A 16,695-nucleotide genomic window follows, 5' to 3' on the forward strand; every position below is an offset into this window, starting at 1 on the left:
GGTTACACTTTATGTCTTTGCCTCACCCAAGCAAAGGTTAGGGGCATGCCCTTCCCCCTTACAATGCTCCCTGTGTCCCTTAGTTGCAGGTTTAACCCCCCCCATCCCCATAATCCCTGGAGAGTATTTCTGCCATGTGAGCACCCTAGCGTTCATCAGTTAGTACCAATTCGATGGCGAGTACAAGTGGAGCCCATTCTTCCGATCTTGTGGTACCTCTCTTTGGATAATGGGCTTAAGTTTAATCCAGGAAAGTATAAGAGATGCTAGATCACTGTTGTTCCTTATGATTGAGTAATCTTCCATTGTATACTTATACCAAGTTTTAATAATCCATTCATTAATTGACGGGCACTTGGGTTGTTTCCACATCCTTGCAATAGTGAATTGTGCTGCCATAAACATTCAGGTGCAGATGTCTTTATCATAGAATGTTTTTTTTAGGGAGAAAAATGTAGTCTTTCACTATTAAGTCTGATGTTAGCTGTAGGTTTTTCATAGATGTTCTTTGTTGGGTTGAGGCGGTTCTGTTCTATTCCTAGTTTGTGAAATGTTTTTTATTAAATCATGAAAAGGTATTAGATTTTGTCAAATGTTCTTTGTGTATCAATGGAGATGATCATGTGGTTTTTGTTTGTTATTCTATTAATATGGTGTATCACATTAATTGATTTTTGGATGTTAAACCAACTTTGTGTTCCTGAGGTAAATACATAGTAAATAATTCTTTTTATGGTCATATAAATATTATGTTATTTTTATTTGTTGCTGGACTTGGTTTGCTGGTATTTCATTGAGGATTTTTGTGTCCATATTCATTAAAGATATTGGTCTGTAGTTTTTTGTGTTGTCTTTGTCTGGTTTGGGTCTCCAGTTAATACTAACCTCATAGAATGGTTTAAAAGTATTTCCTCTCTCCTACTTTATGGAAGAGTTTATGAAGAATTGGTAGTAAGTTGTCTTTAAATGTTTTGTAATATTCTACCGTGAAACCATCTTGCCTGGGCTTTTCTTTGTGGGTGGTTTTTTAATTACTAATTTCAGTCTCTTTACTTGTTATAGACATATTCAGATTATCTATTTCTTCTTGAGTGAGTTTGGTAGTTTGTGTCTTTCTAGGAATTTGTCTATTTCATCTAATTTATTAGCATACAATTATAGTATTCTAAATCCTTTTATTTCTATAAGGTCAATAATAATGTCCACACTTTTATTTCTGATCTTTGTAATTTGAGTCTTCTCACTTGTTTTTCTTGGTCAATATAGCTATAATTTTGTTGACCTTTTCAAAAAACTAACTTTTGGTTTTATTGATTGTTCTCTACTGTTTTCTGTTGTCTGTTTTATTTCTTGCCACTCTAATCTTTATTTACTTCTTTCTGCTTGCTTTGAGTTTAGTTTGCTTTTCTTTTTCTAGTGTCTTAGGTTGAAGTTTAGGTTATTGAATTGAGATCTTCCTTTTTCAATACAGGCATGTTTATACCTATAAATTTACCTCTAACCACTGCTTTTGCAGCATCTCATAAGTTTCAATATGTTATATCTTCATTTTCATTCATCTCAAAGTATTTTCTGATTTTCCTTTTGATTATTTATTTAATCCATTAATTATTTAGGAGTATGTTATTTGGTTTCCACGTAATTTTGAGTTTTCTACTTTTTTCTGTTGGTCATTTCTAATTTAATTTTAATTTATTCTATTAATACTTTGTATTATTTCAGTCCTCTTAAATTTTTTGAGATTTATTGTATGGCTTAGCAAATATGTGCTCTATCCTGGAGAAGAATGTTCTGTGTACAATTGAGAAGAATGTATATTGGCTTATTGTTAGGTGAAGTTTTCTATTAATACTTTGTATTATTTCAGTCCTCTTAAATTTTTTGAGATTTGTTGTATGGCTTAGCAAATATGTGCTCTATCCTGGAGAAGAATGTTCTGTGTACAATTGAGAAGAATGTATATTGGCTTATTGTTAGGTGAAGTTTTCTATAGATGCCTGTTAAGTCTAGTTGGTTTATAGTGTTGTTCAAGTCTTCTCTTTCCTTGCTGATCTTCTGCCTGTTTGGGCTATGTAGTAGTGCCTCCTCATCTGCAGGGAGTATATTCCAAGATTCCCCATGAATGCCTGAAACCACAGATAGTACCAAATCCTATAGATACTATGTATTTTTCTATACATACATACCTATAATAAAGTTTAATTTATAAATTAGGCACAATAAGACATTAACAACAATAACTAATAATAAAATAGAGCAATTATAACAGTATGCCAACATCAGTACTCTTGTGTTTTGGGGCCGTAATTAATCAAATAAGGGTTACTTGAACACAAGCTCTGTGATACTGCAACAGTTGATCTGATAAGCTAGATGGCTACTCAGTGACTAATTAGCAGTTAGCATATAGAGAGTGTGGATATGCTTGAGAAAGGGTTGATTCAAGTCCCAGGTGAGACAGAACAGGATAGTGTGAGATTTCATCAGACTACTCAGGATGATGGACAATTTAAAACTTATGAATTGTTTATGGCTGGAATTTTTAATTTAATATTTTCAGACCACAGTTGACTACGAAAAATGCAACTACAGAAAAGGGGGAACTGCTATGCATTTTGAAAGTGGGGTATTGAAGTCTGTTATCATTGAACTGTCTATTTCTCCCTTCGTTTCTGTTAATTTTGCTTCATGTGCTTTATATGCAAGGAAAAATACTCAATTTTCAACAAGCTGTGGAAAACGCCTTTTGCAATTTCATCACCACTCACTCTCTAGGCTTCTTCACTGCTGGCATAAGCAATCTACTGTTAAGATGGCAAAACTATGTCAATAGTTTAGGCGCACATTTTGATTAATTGTACTGCTTCTTGTTTGAGATATAAAACTAAACTTTTGATTCGAAATCGGACATTTCATATTTAATGACCTAATACTTGTTTCTTTGAATCTAAAGGCTGTCCCTTATATGCATTAATATTTGGATCTTGTTTTTTTTAATCCATTCTGTTATTTCTGCCTTTTGATTAGATTGTTTAACCCATTAACATTTAATGTTATTTTTAATATTGTCAGATTTACATCTATTTTACTTTTTGTTCTTAATATGCATCATGTCATTTTATTCCTCTTCCTTTATTGCTTTCTTTTGTATTAAGTGAATATTTTATATTTTCCAATGTAGCATTATAATATCTCTAATGACTTTTTCATTTTTTATTTTTACTTTTTTAGAGACAGAATTTCGCTGTGTCACCTAGGCTGCAGTGCAGTGGCACAATCATAGCTCACTGTAACCTCAAACTCCTGGGCTCAAGAGATCCTTGTACCTCAGCCCCCTAAGTAGCTGGGACTGCAGGCACATGCCGCCACACCTGGCCAATTTAATGACATTTTTCACCACATTTTTTGTGTTATGTATATAGTGGTTGCTTTAGGACTTAAAATAAATACTTATCAGAATCAGCTTCAGATTTATACTAACAATTCTAGAGAAATGTAGAATGTTACTCCTATATAGCACTATTCCCTTCCCCCCTTTTTATGATATTGTTATGCATATTATATTTATAAATCTTATAGATCCAATAATATGTTGTTACAATTATTACTTTATATGATTATGTGACTTTTAATGAAGGTGGTAGAAGAAAGGAGAGCAATGTATATTTATAGCTTTTTTTATATTAACCTTCTTAATTTATATTTTCTGGTTCTTTTCATTCATTCCTATAGATTTAGGTTACCATCTGAAGTAATTTCCTTAGCCCAATAAAGCTTTGCTTCCTCTACTTCCTTTGTGTTACCATTGGCAAATATGTTACACTTCTATATGTTATAGGCCTAGCACTATATTATATACTTACCATTCATATATAATTAAAAAAAAATAATCGAAAAGAAAGGAGAAGAAATTTGCATTTGTATTGTCCTTTATAATACATAATTACCTTTACTGGTGCTCTGTGTTTTTTCATGTGGATTCATATTACCATCTGGAGACACTGGCTTTCAACCTGAAGAAGTTTCTTTAGTATTTCTTATAAGGCAGGTCTTCTAGCAACAGATTCTCTTAGTTTTTGTTTATCTGAGAATGTCTTTATTTTTTTTAATTATATTTTGATAGATTTAGGGGTACAAGTGGTTTTTGGTTACATGGATGAATTGCATAGTGGTGATATCTGGGTTTTTAGTGTATCTGCCTCTAAATAGTGTACATTATGCCTGATAGGTAATTTTACTAACCTCACCTATCTCCCAATCTTCCCCTTTGTGAGTCTCCAACCTCCATTTTACCACTTCGTATTCTCTTGCATATCCATAGCTTAGCTCTCATTTATAAGTGAGAACATGTGGTATTTGGTTTTCCATTCCTGCATTGCTTCACCTAGAATAATGGCATCCGGTTCCATCCAAGTTGCTGCGAAAGACATTATTTCATCTTTTTTATGGCTGAGTCATATTCTATGGTGAATGTATACCACACTTTCTTTACTCCTTGGTTGATGGGCACTTAGGTTGATTCCATATCTTTACTATTGTGAATAGTGCTGCAATAAACATACAAGTGCTGGTATCTTTTTGACATGATTTCTTTTCCTTCAGGTAGATGCCCATAGTGGGATTGCTGAATCAAATGGTAGTTCTGTTTGTTTGATTTCTTTGAGAAATCCCTATACTGTTTTCCATAGAGGTTATACTAATTTACATTCCCACCAACAGTGTATAAGTGTTCCCTTTCCACAGCATCCGTGCCAACATCTGTAGTTTTTTGACATTTTAATTATAGCCATTCTGACTGGGTAAGGTAGTGTCTCATCGTGGTTTTAATTTGCATTTGGGAATGTCTTTATTTTGCCTTCATTTTTGAAAGATAGCTTTGCTGGATGTAGGATTCTTAGCTAATAGTTTTTTTCTTTGTACACTTTGAATATATTATCCCACTGCCTCTGGCCTCCATTGTTTTTGATAAGAAGACAGTTGTTAATCTTCTTGAGGTTCCCGTATAAATTGTGAGTCATCTTTCTCTTACTGCTTTCAATATTTTCTCCTCGTTTTTGATTTTTGGCATTTTTATTATGTATCTATGAATCTCTTTGCATTTACCCTACTTGGAGGTCATTGAGCCTCCTAAATGTGTAGGTTAATGTTTTTGAATAAATTAGGGAACTTTTTAGCCATCTATTTTCTTCAACTATTGTTTCTACTCCTTTTTCTTGTTCCTCTCCTTCTGGTACTCCCATTATGCACATATTGGCGTGCTTAATGATGTCCCACATTTCTCTAAGTCATTTTCATTTTTCTTCTTTTTTCTCTCTTTTCTTTGGCTTGCATAATCTCTATCAATCTATCTCCCAGTTTACTAATTATTTTTCTTGACAGTTCAAATCTGTTGAGCCTCTATAGTGAATTTTTCATTTCAGTTATTTATACTTTCTAACTCCATAACTTCTATTTTGTTCTTTTTTTATAGATTTTTTTCTCTTTATCGATATTCTCTATTTGATAAGACCTTGTTATCATCCCTGCCTTTATGTTTTTAATTATGGTTTTTTTTAGTTCCTTGAACATATTTATAATGATTATTTTCAAGTCTTTGTTAAATCCATATCACTGTTCACTCTCACAGGTAGTTTCTCTTTCTTGTTTTTTCAGGTGTATGTATCATACTTTCCTGTTTCTTTCTATGTCTCATAATTTTTGTTAGAACTGGACATTTTAGATGATGTGTTTTAGCAACTCTACATACTGGCCCCTACCTTCTCTTAGGATTCTTATTGTTATTCACTTGTTTGTTTAGTTACTGGCTAGATTGTTTTAGTGAAGTCTATTTCTCCCCACTTCAGTGTTAAACTTCAATGTTATACTTCAGGGACCAAAGCCTTGGTGTGGCTCTATTTCCCTGACCACACACAATAATGAAGCTTCACTTATTGTCCATTGATTGTTCTATTGTTTTTAACATGTTCTGAGGCATGAATTGCTCTACAGACAGATTTAATCAAATGTGGGCTCCTTCAAAGGGGTAGCTTCTGAGGTCAGTGTTTGAAATTTATTATGACCCTAGGAAAGCTCCTGCCAGCTATCTCTTTTCCCAATTGTCTCTTAAAAAACAGCCAGCCTACAGTTTAGCGTATTAGCTCCAATGAATCTGCCACTCTACTCCCAGTTGCCTTTTACTGCAGCTTCTGCTATTTCTGATAGTACCCTTGAGCTTGAATTTCTCCATAATCTGTTGCAAATGAAGTTAGTTCCTTTGGGAGGAGGTTAGTATCTATCTGCTTTAAGGCCTCCTTCTCTTCCCAGGCAAAATCTCTGAGCCATGGCCCTGTGGCTGGGGGCGGGGACAATGGTGATTTCTCTCTAAGTGATACCTTTGCTTTAGGAGGTGAGCACTCACTAGAGAGAGGGCAGTAGCCTCATATCTTTTCAGCTTGCCCCTCCCAACTTGAATCCACCCCCTTACAAGCCCAGGCAAGGGTGCTCTGGTTCCCACTAGCATCAGTGTTGCTGTGACAAAGATAAGGTCTCTGTCTCATCACTCAGAGCTGGGCCAGAAGAAGGGAGGCCCCACCTTTTTCCTGCAGTTGCCTGGAACTTAGCCTTAGGAACAGATAGCCAAGGGCAGAATGAGAAATGCTAAAGTTTTATCTCTCCCAGGAAGATAGCCCTCTCACAGGGAGTCCTGTGGTCTTGACTATGGTGATCTGGAGTAGAGTCTCCACCTCACTGAGCTGGGAGAGGGGAAGAAGCAAGCTATCTTGCTTAAAATACCATAGACTCTCCCCTTTTTTTTTTTTTTTGAGACAGAGTCTCACTCTGTTGCCCTGGCTAGAGTGAGTGCCGTGGCGTCAGCCTAGCTCACAGCAACCTCACACTCCTGGGCTCAAGCGATCCTTCTGTCTCAGCCTCCCGAGTAGCTGGGACTACAGGCATGCGCCACCATGCCCGGCTAATTTTTTCTATATATTTTTAGTTGTCCAGATAATTTCTTTCTATTTTTAGTAGAGACGGGGTCTCACTCTTGCTCAGACTGATCTCGAACTCCTGAGCTCAAACAATCCGCCCGCCTTGGCCTCCCAGAGTGCTAGGATTACAGGCGTGAGCCACCACGCCCAGCCGACTCTCCCCTTTTTAACCTAAGTTTGGTAGATACTGTTGAATAGATGTTTCTTTATTTGCTGCATGCCTTTATGACCATTTCCAGATACTTTAAATATATCTATATCTGTCTGTCTATCTATATAAATATATCAGATGTTAGGGTAAATCTGGTCCCTGTTACTTTGTCATGGTCAAAAGCAGAAGTTCATGTATTTCAGCTGGTTTTTATTTTAATTTTTGTTTGATTTTTCACTTCAGGATACTACGTACAAAGCCAGTGTTTTATTGAGTGGTAAAATTAAGGTAGAAAATGGTCAGATTTATCAAAACCCAGTTACTTGGCTCAAGGATCTTCTGGGAGGTGACAGTTATGTGACCTGGAATTATGCTTGGAGTAAGGTGAGTCATTCTTAAGTTTATCTTTAACTTCATATTCAAATGTAAAGGTACATATTTTTTTGATGATAAAACGTTTTTCCTTTTTAAGAAATCTGAACACTCTCTAAGCTAGCTTTTGTCCTCATGTGTCCCTTCAGTGATACGCTACATTTTTTCTCCCACAACTCCTATTTGCCAGAATTCCCAATGGGTATGGTTATACAGATGCTTGTGCCTTCCCTTCTTTGTTCCTCACCTAGTATCAGAAACTTTAATACTTCTAATCTTCCCTTTCTGTCCCCTCAAAGGATTTCAGGTCTTTGTGACTCCATGTAGAAAATTTGGGATCATTGGCATATTAATAATTTAGTTAATATATGTTAATATGTCAGATTTCAGTCTGAAATGTTGGTTTTTGACATGCTCATGGCTGAAGAATGACCAGACACGCCAAAGTAAGGCAAGCACGAAAATGAGGTTTATTGAGGAGAGAAAGATCGGATTATGGAGCAAGAGCAAAATACAGGTTTCCAGAGTGTAATACATACACCACGGATGACAACCAGACCCATTATCACAGCAAAGGGAGAGCAAAAGGAAGGGCGCAAAAAGAGCCTGGTTACGGTCTGCTTCTTATTTTATAGTGCCTGGATTGGGACCTCGCTCATGGTTCAGAGGTCACCATGGAACCACTTTGATTGGTATGGCAATTGCTCAAGACAGGATTAAGGTGAGACAGAACCAAGATGGGGGCCTGGGGGCCCACCCTTGTCCTTCTTCCTAGGTGGGGTAATTGCACCAAGGCAACAGCACTCACTTTTGTCCCTAGGACACCTAGAATCCCTCACTATCTGCCTAACAATTATTCTAATGAAATAAAACAAAATCTCCTCCTAAATACAAAAGGAATAGGCAAGGAGCCTATGACCTACAGAAATTATGGTGTACTTTAATGTTTGAAAATATCCTTATCCATGAATTGCAAGTCCTCCAAAAAGAAATAGTTTCATTCAGACTTCCCAGACTTAGTAGCCTATTCCTCAGTTCTGGCTTCTGAGTTAAAAGCCCAGTCATGACTGAAACCTTTGAGGTCCAGTGTTCATCTACTTCCAGATGTCCATGGCACCCCTTCAGGGATAGTTTTAAAATGATTCACCGAGGAAAGAAAGAATCATCAGACATCCACCCTTACTGTTTGGAAGAGTAGAAGATACATTTGACCTCTACTAGCCATTACAGGCAGTCTTAGTGCACCAGTAATAGGAGGCACAGCTTCCTCTCCTCTTTTTCATTCATCCCAGCTCTACCCACCATCCCTCCTAGTCTCTGCTGTGTCCCAACTCTGCATTTTGGTCTCCTAGACCTTTGTGGCAGGTGCTTCTAGTGCTGTGTTTCAGTTCCTTCACTTATATCAGCACATTCTGGAATTTGTCTATATGGTCTCTCTCATTTTTTATTTTCCTTAATTTTTATTTCCTTAAGTTTTATTTCCCACCCCTGGAGTCTCCAGGCCGTCTACTTTCAGTTCACCTTAGTCCCTTTGTCCAATATTAATAATTAACTTCTTGTCCATGGAAATCCCTTTTTATTACAAAGTTTCTTAAACTTGTGATAGGTGACACCGTTTTGCTGAAACTGAATCTTGCTCACAGGACAGATACTGTATTGAATGCTGCAGTTTGGGTTCTTTTGAGCTTAATATGCCTGTGCTACAGTATGCCCAGTGATGACTCAAGTCTCCCACTCTTTTTCTCTATTGGCACTACAGCATTTTCTGCCTGCCTTTGAATATCTGGCTGTGACATTATGTGGCCCTCACTCTGTACTAATGCCTTGTGTGCATATCACATTGCCTCTAGTGTTTTCTCATCAGCCATGTCAATTCCAGTCATGCTGTTTCGCACCTATGTGACAGTGAAGTCACAAGCAAACGTGGGCACAAAAAGAGCAACTTTTGGATATAAAATATTCATACAGATTATCTGAGCAGGCTTAGATTATTTTTTAGATTAAACAAAAAATGAAAGCAGAATTTTTTAAATTACTATGGACACTCACGTACTTCTAGTTAATACCTTCAGATGAGAAACATTACCCCAGGGAGTTTCTTTACAATATTTAAAAGACTCTTTTAAAGTCTTCTTTTTTAAAGTTTACCACAGAAACCTCTGCCTCTTCTTATTTTGGAGTAACTCCTGAATTCATAATCACTTCTTGATGAAAGGAGCTTTTTGCTACATTGGTAAATGTAAACATTTCTGTTGACTAGTTCTGAGAATAGTGGTGGGGTATGGGGCTCAGGGTGATTGATTATTAAGCAAGAAATGCCAGAAAACTTGGTCTTGCCCTGCATCAGAGTGACAGAGCCATTAGGCACAGAGATGACCCATACCTCCTTTGCCAAGGAAATCCTGGTACTTACTTCCAGCAGGCATCACTGACTTCTGCTTCTGCAGCCTTCCGGTTGTTAGACACCATTCTGATGTGGCAGAGTGATTTCTGTATGAGAGGAGAAAAAGCTAGTTCCTGGTTCCACTCTTTATACATTGTATGATCTGGACAATGGTTTTCAGTCATGGCTACACATTAGAATCACTTGAGGGGCTTTTGAAAACTACCAGTGCCTAGTGGACTCCAGCCCCATAGCTTTTGATCTAATAGTCTAGGTTATATTTTTAAAAGCATTCCAGGCCAGGTGTGGTGGCTCACACCTAACACTCTGGGAGCCCAAGACGGGAGGATTGCTTGAGGCCAAGAGTTCAAGACCAGCCTGAGCCAAGAGCAAGACCCCATCTCTACAAAGAATAGAAAAGTTAGCCAGGAATGGTGGCATGCATCTCTAGTAGTCCCAGCTATTCAGGAGGCTGAGGCAGGAGGATCACTTGAGCCCAGGAGTTTCAGGTTGCAGTGAGCTATGATGACACCACCCCACTCCAGCCTCGGCAACAGAGCTGGAACCCTATCTCAAAAAAAAAAAAAAGCATTCCAGATGATTCTAACGTGCAGCCTAGAGTGAGAGTCATTGATCTAGATTGAGCCATTTAATCTTTCTGAATCTCAGTTTTCTTATATATAAAATTAGGAGTTCTAGATGGTTTTTAAAGACTTTCCAGCTTGGAGAGTCTAGGACTTGAATGGCACTGCGTGATTTATAAAGCACCTTTATATAACTACGTTACGAAGCAGAAAGATCAATTATTATCCCTGTTTAATGGATGTGAAAACAGAGTTTCAGGAGGTTAAGTGACCTGATTAGGCCAGTAAGTGCCAGAACCAGGACTAGAACCTGATTTTCTGATGCCCTATACACTACTTTCTGCATTTATAACAATGGCACAAGGGAGGCCCACATTCCTTTCAATTGCTCTGAGCTCAAAAAAGCATGCAGTATTATCTAGCCACTTTTATGAGTGTATGCAAAGCCTCAGTCTTATGCAACAAAAATTGCCAACTTCCACAGAAAAAATGTTTTTCTGTGATATGATTGCACTATGAAAGTCAATAAAAATCATAATAATGGCAAAGACAGTTCAATTTTATGAATACCCAAGAGTGGATTGATGCAGGTGAAAAGTAGGTTGCTATTTTAAAAAGTATAAAAGTGTGGTATTGTCATTATTAATTGCTTTTTAAAAGTAGGAGCACTAGACAGATCTCTTCTGCAAACATACTTCCCATCCAGATGCCTCAATGAACTTCTACCCTTATTTCCAACCTTTCTATTCCTTTGGATTTAGTGTTGAATTTTCTCTATAGTTCCCTTCCCCTACCCCTATCCCCCACTTTTAAAAAAAATTCTTCCCACCACCATCATTAGGAATATCAAGATATGGAAAGGTTGGGGGGAATATAGGAAGTGAGAAAAATTGTTCGTCTGGACAATTACACTCTCGGTGTGTCTTAAACCTCCTGTGAGCCAGCTTCTACTCAGCTACATTATAGAAGGGAAGCAAGGAGAAGGAGATGGTTAGAGATTATGGACCTCTTTTAAATACAAATATCTAGGAGTTAGAATCCTGAAAATATAAATAATGTGAAGAGCCGTCTCTTGCCTCTGGCTGCATGAAGTGTTGGGGATACGGAGAAGGAGACCCTGGATTGGGGAGGTGGGCACTATGAAGGTGAACTTTGTCTATGTCATTTCCCTAGAATCAGCTCATGCAAGGCAGTTACTACACTTTGAAACTTCTTTCTGTCTTATATTCTGAATTTCTAAAGAAATATTTTATTTGAGAAACATTTTTATTTTCTTAGCCAAAATGTCTTTTGCATTACAACAAACTTGAAAAAAAAAACCTACGGTTTTCTTTTGTTTCCTTGCCTTTTTTCTACCCTGAGATTTAAAAAAACCAATTATCCTTTCTACTTTCTTCTCTTGGGGTATTGAAAATTTGTAAGACTTTTTTTTTTTGAGACAGAATCTCACTGTGTTGCCTGGGCTAGAGTGCCGTGGCGTCAGCCTAGCTCACAGCAACCTCAAACTCTTGGGCTCAAGTGATCCTCCTGCCTCAGCCTCCCGAGTAGCTGGGACTACAGGCATGCGCCACCATGCCCGGCTAATTTTTCTATATATTTTTAGTTGTCCAATTAATTTCTTTCTAATTTTAGTAGAGATGGGGTCTCGCTCTTGCTCAGGCTGGTTTCGAACTCCTGAGCTCAAACAATCCACCGGCCTCGACCTCCCAGAGAGCTAGGATTACAGGTGTGAGCCACCGCGCCTGGCCAAGACTGGCTTCTTAAAACTTGCAGTGGAATTAAAATAGTCATTTGATAATCTGTGAGCAGATGCCTATTAGTCAAAACTAATGAGTGGTTTTTCTGAAGACATATGAAAAATCAACTGATACTTTCAAATAACATGGAGTCCCAGCAGGGAAATATATTCTTGGATACCTCTTTATTATTCAAAGGCAGGTTATGTCTTATATTTTTTCTTGTTGCATATTAGTACATAAGGTATAGAGAAACATTTCTTACAGCAATTAATAAGGACAATACCACACTTTATTTTTTCCAAAGACCTTACCAAAATAAAGTTAATTGATAATTTCACTTGGCTTATTAGCTGCATTTCCAGAATAGTGGCTGGCTGAGTCATCCATCCACCTCAAACATACACGCATATGTACTCATGTGCACACTCTCCACATACCATACTGCTTCCTAACTCTGACATGATATTAGGGAATCAGCATAGGCCAATTTCTGAGAAATAAGGACGGTTTTGCTGTAACACTTCAGGGAAAGCATCAGTGGCCTTAGGACAAAACACCCCTGCACTTCTACCTTTTAGAAAAGCAAGAGCATAACAACCTACAGGTATCCTCACAGAATACATCTTACACTAAGCTTCATCTCTCTTACATGTTCTCATCTGGGGAAAGGTAGCATCCCATCAACTGCCCTTCATCAAAATGGCTTTTGGATGGCAAAGTTGTTGAGATCACTGGAGGCTATGTAGTCTAAGAGCCTAAGGAGCCTAGCCTCTAGCTCCTCCTACCGTAGATTTGGATCCAATGACATTTAGTTCAGGATTCAAATTTTGAGTCATATGCAAATGTGATGACTGTTTGCTCATACGCTTTAGCCAGCTGGAAGTTTTGCACAGACACTAACATGAAATGCAGTTTCCAGAAGTGATCTAGAGCCTATTTGAGGTCTATTCATTAACCTATTCAATAAATCATTCCTACCTTGTGGAAAGTAGATTTTTAACTCAGTGGATTTTCTTAAGGCTGTGTTATTTGTATGTCTGAATTACTCCTAGTGGTATGTGTAAGTCACCTAATATTACCCAGCACTAACTGATAAAAATATATTTTAAGTCTGAGATATAGGTGAGAACACATTGAGCCTGATGGGCATGTAAGGTGTGTTGGACATTGTCGGAGCATAACATGTACAAAATCCATTGCTTCAGTGGTTGTTTGGAGAACTGACAAATGGCATTCAGGGGTCTCTCCTCTACTTCTTTCCATGACAAGTGAGGAGGGATTGGCATGCTTTGTTTGGTCATGGAATCGAGCTCAAAGGGTGCCTGTACTTTACTGATCCCCCTAGACCTTCCTCACTCTGTTCAGTTTATTTATTGAGCACTCAGACATACTAGACAGTATGCCAAATGCTTTTCATGCATTATCTCTTTTAATCCTCACAACTGCTTCGTAAGCTGGAGGCACTTGTTTTACAAACACACAAACCAAGGCTCAAAGAATTTAAGAATCTTGCTTAATAATTGGGACTTCAGAGTCTTTTACCCAGTATTGTGAGGCACTATGTAAAGTGCTGATGTTATAAAAGTAAATATGACACAGACCCTGCCCTCAAGGATCTTATGGTTTAATGGAAACAGATACATTAAAACATAATTTAATTTAAATGATATATATAAGTGCTGTGACAGAAATATGAACACAATAGTTATTGGAGCTTAGAAGAAGAAGGTCATTACTTAAGCTTAAAGGATATAGGAAGGCATCCTGGAGGAAGGGATGTTTGAGTTGAATCTTGATACCTTTCCCACAGTGAGCCTAGCCTCTGGAGTTATATTATTAGATTGCCTTACAGCTAAGAGTAGAGAACCCAAAGACCCTTGGGCCCAGAGCATTTCTGGTAGATATTTGCCAGTCTGCGACAGCTCCACCCATTCATGTGTAGATATTTCTAAGCTCTGACCTTTTGGGCTGATAATAATATCTAAGTTCGCACACAGATAAAAACATGGATATATAGACATGAAATGTTATTAATTTAATCAGTTAAATATCTGATTTCTTGAAAAGTACCATTACTTTTATGGCTTAATTTTATCAATGTAACATCGATTTTTTAAAGTTATAAAGTAGCAGGTGCTGGATTAATGGTTGTTGAGTAAGTGAATGGATAAGACAATTAATGATATGCAACAAAGGGCAACAATTTTTTTCTGTAAAGGGCCAGATTATAAATGTTTTGGCCTTCATGGGCATATGGTCTGTCACAGCTACTCAATTCTATGGTAGCATAAAAGTAGCCATAGACATTAAGTAAATGAATGAACATCACTGTATTCCAATAAAACCTTATTTACAAAAGAAGGTGGGAGCCTGGATTTGGCCATGGGCTGTAGTTTGCCAATCCATGATATACAATAATCGATACTTTATAAAAATTACAATTTTCATTAGATAGGTATATTTGCCTCTTATAAAATGCATGATTTTTGAATTTTGTGCTTAATTATGTGCAGGTAACATATCTTGGGAAGGAGCTTTTAAAGTATGTTTCTGAGGAAGTACCCATACTTCCAGAACCAAACTTGGTATCTCGGCAACATCAAACTTGTCTTCCAGGTATGTGCAGAACAACACCCATTTCTGAGTTATGAGACAAAAACACTCAAACCTACTGAAAAAGCACTCCTTTGGGTTTTTTTTGATCTTTTTTTCCTTTGATATAAAATTCACAATTAACCATTTTAAAGTGAACAATCCAGTGGCATTTAGTACATTCACAATATTGTACAGCTACCACCTCTGTGTGGTTCCAGACACTTTTATCAAGAAACCCTGTACCTACCAGAGTAACCAGATTACTCTGCATCAATTACCCTGCATTCTGTACTTTCCCCAATCCCTGGGAACCACCAGTCTGCTTTCTGTCTATATGGGTTTGCCTATTTGAATGTATCACATAAATGAAAACATACTGTACGTGACCTTTTGTGTCTGACTTCTTTCAATTAGTATAATGTTTTTGAAGATCATCCACATTGTCGCACGTATCAGTATTCTTTTTTTGTGGCTGAATAATATTCCATTATATAGATATACCACAATTTGTCCACTCATTATTTAATGGGTGTTTAGGTGGTATCCATATTTTGGCCGTTGAGAATAGTACTGCTATAAATATGCATATACATGTATTTGAGTACCTGATTTCAGTTCTCTTGTGTGTAGATCTCGGAATGGAATCATTATAGAGGTTGAGCATCCCTAATTCAAAAATCCAAAATCTGAAATGCTTCAAAATCCAAAACTTTTTGAGCACTTGCATGATGCTACAAGTAGAAAGTTCCACATCTGACCTTATGTGATGGGTTGCAGTCAAAACACAGTCAAAACTTTGTTTCATGCATGAAATTATTAAAAATATTATATAAAATTACCATCAGGCTATGCGTATAAGGTATATATGAAACATAAATGAATTTCATATTTAGACCTGAGTCCCATCCCCAAGATATCTCATTATGTATATGAAATATTCAAAAATACAAAACCCAAAAACACTTCCGGTCCCAAGTATTTTGGGTATGATAAGGGATACTCAACTTGTATCATGAAGTAATTCTGTGTTTAACTTTCTGCAGAATAGCCGAACTGTTTTCTATAGCAGCTAAACCATTATTATTCCTTTTCTTACAACAAGCCCCAATAATTCAAACTACTTTCCTCTCCTAATTTTAACACTTAATCCACCCTAACCTCTTGAGATCTTTCTGTGTTTCAAAAACGTGCTTCATAATAGGGTGCATTTTCCCCAGTTTTCTGAAGACAGCCTCAAAAGTGCTTTTCATTATTTTTGAGAAACAGACCAGGTAACAACAGTAATTGTAGGGAAGCTGAAGGGCTTAAGAAACTGGAAGGAGTTCTCATAATAATTCATGGTCTTTGGGTCCTAACCTGGTTGCATATCTACCTAATCAAATAATGAGGTAAGGCCCAGTAATCTGGATTTTTAGTGACACTCAGCCAGCCTGACTATAACTTTGGATGTCTAGTAGTATTCAATTTCTTACGCAGATGATAATTTGACAGCCCTTGATAGTCAGCCCTTTGCTTTGATTCTGCTAAAGCACTCTCTCTTCCCTCACCCACCAACATATTTGAAGGAAAACCAATCAAACCCTTTCTTCTTCTAGTTTCTAACACGATGAGTCAAAGCGGAACTATAGGTTCTTTCTTATATCATAAAGGTCATCTAGTCCTCAGATTTTCTAGTTCTAGGCAGGCATTTCAAACCCCAATCAGGCATCTCCTTCCTTAGAGGGCACATAATTCCCATCAAGTGTACATGAAATTAGAAATGGGTTCTGAACTGTTGCCTTATAATATGAACAGTTTCTTGTTATTATGGGGCCTAGGAATCTACAGGCAGGTCCCTGTTGGTATTCTGTAAGCTGCTGTTAGAATTTTGTTTGATTAGGATTTTCTTTTTTCTTTTTTTTTTTTT

At 37.2% G+C, this 16,695-nt stretch overlaps 1 protein-coding gene across 1 annotated transcript in view; it reads left to right on the top strand.

Annotated features, from left to right (window-relative positions):
• The window catches only part of ANKRD31 (ankyrin repeat domain 31), a 137,129-nt gene that overhangs the window by 89,757 nt on the left and 30,677 nt on the right, over positions 1–16,695 (top strand). Inside the window, exons 22-23 of the mRNA XM_012664486.1 lie at positions 7,360–7,500; positions 14,708–14,810. Coding sequence (XP_012519940.1) covers positions 7,360–7,500; positions 14,708–14,810 — 244 coding nt within the window. The remainder of the gene's footprint in view (positions 1–7,359; positions 7,501–14,707; positions 14,811–16,695) is intronic.

The sequence above is a fragment of the Propithecus coquereli genome, unplaced genomic scaffold, assembly GCF_000956105.1.
Source record: "Propithecus coquereli isolate 6110/MARCELLA unplaced genomic scaffold, Pcoq_1.0 Scaffold9, whole genome shotgun sequence".
NCBI classification, from domain to species: domain Eukaryota; kingdom Metazoa; phylum Chordata; class Mammalia; order Primates; family Indriidae; genus Propithecus; species Propithecus coquereli.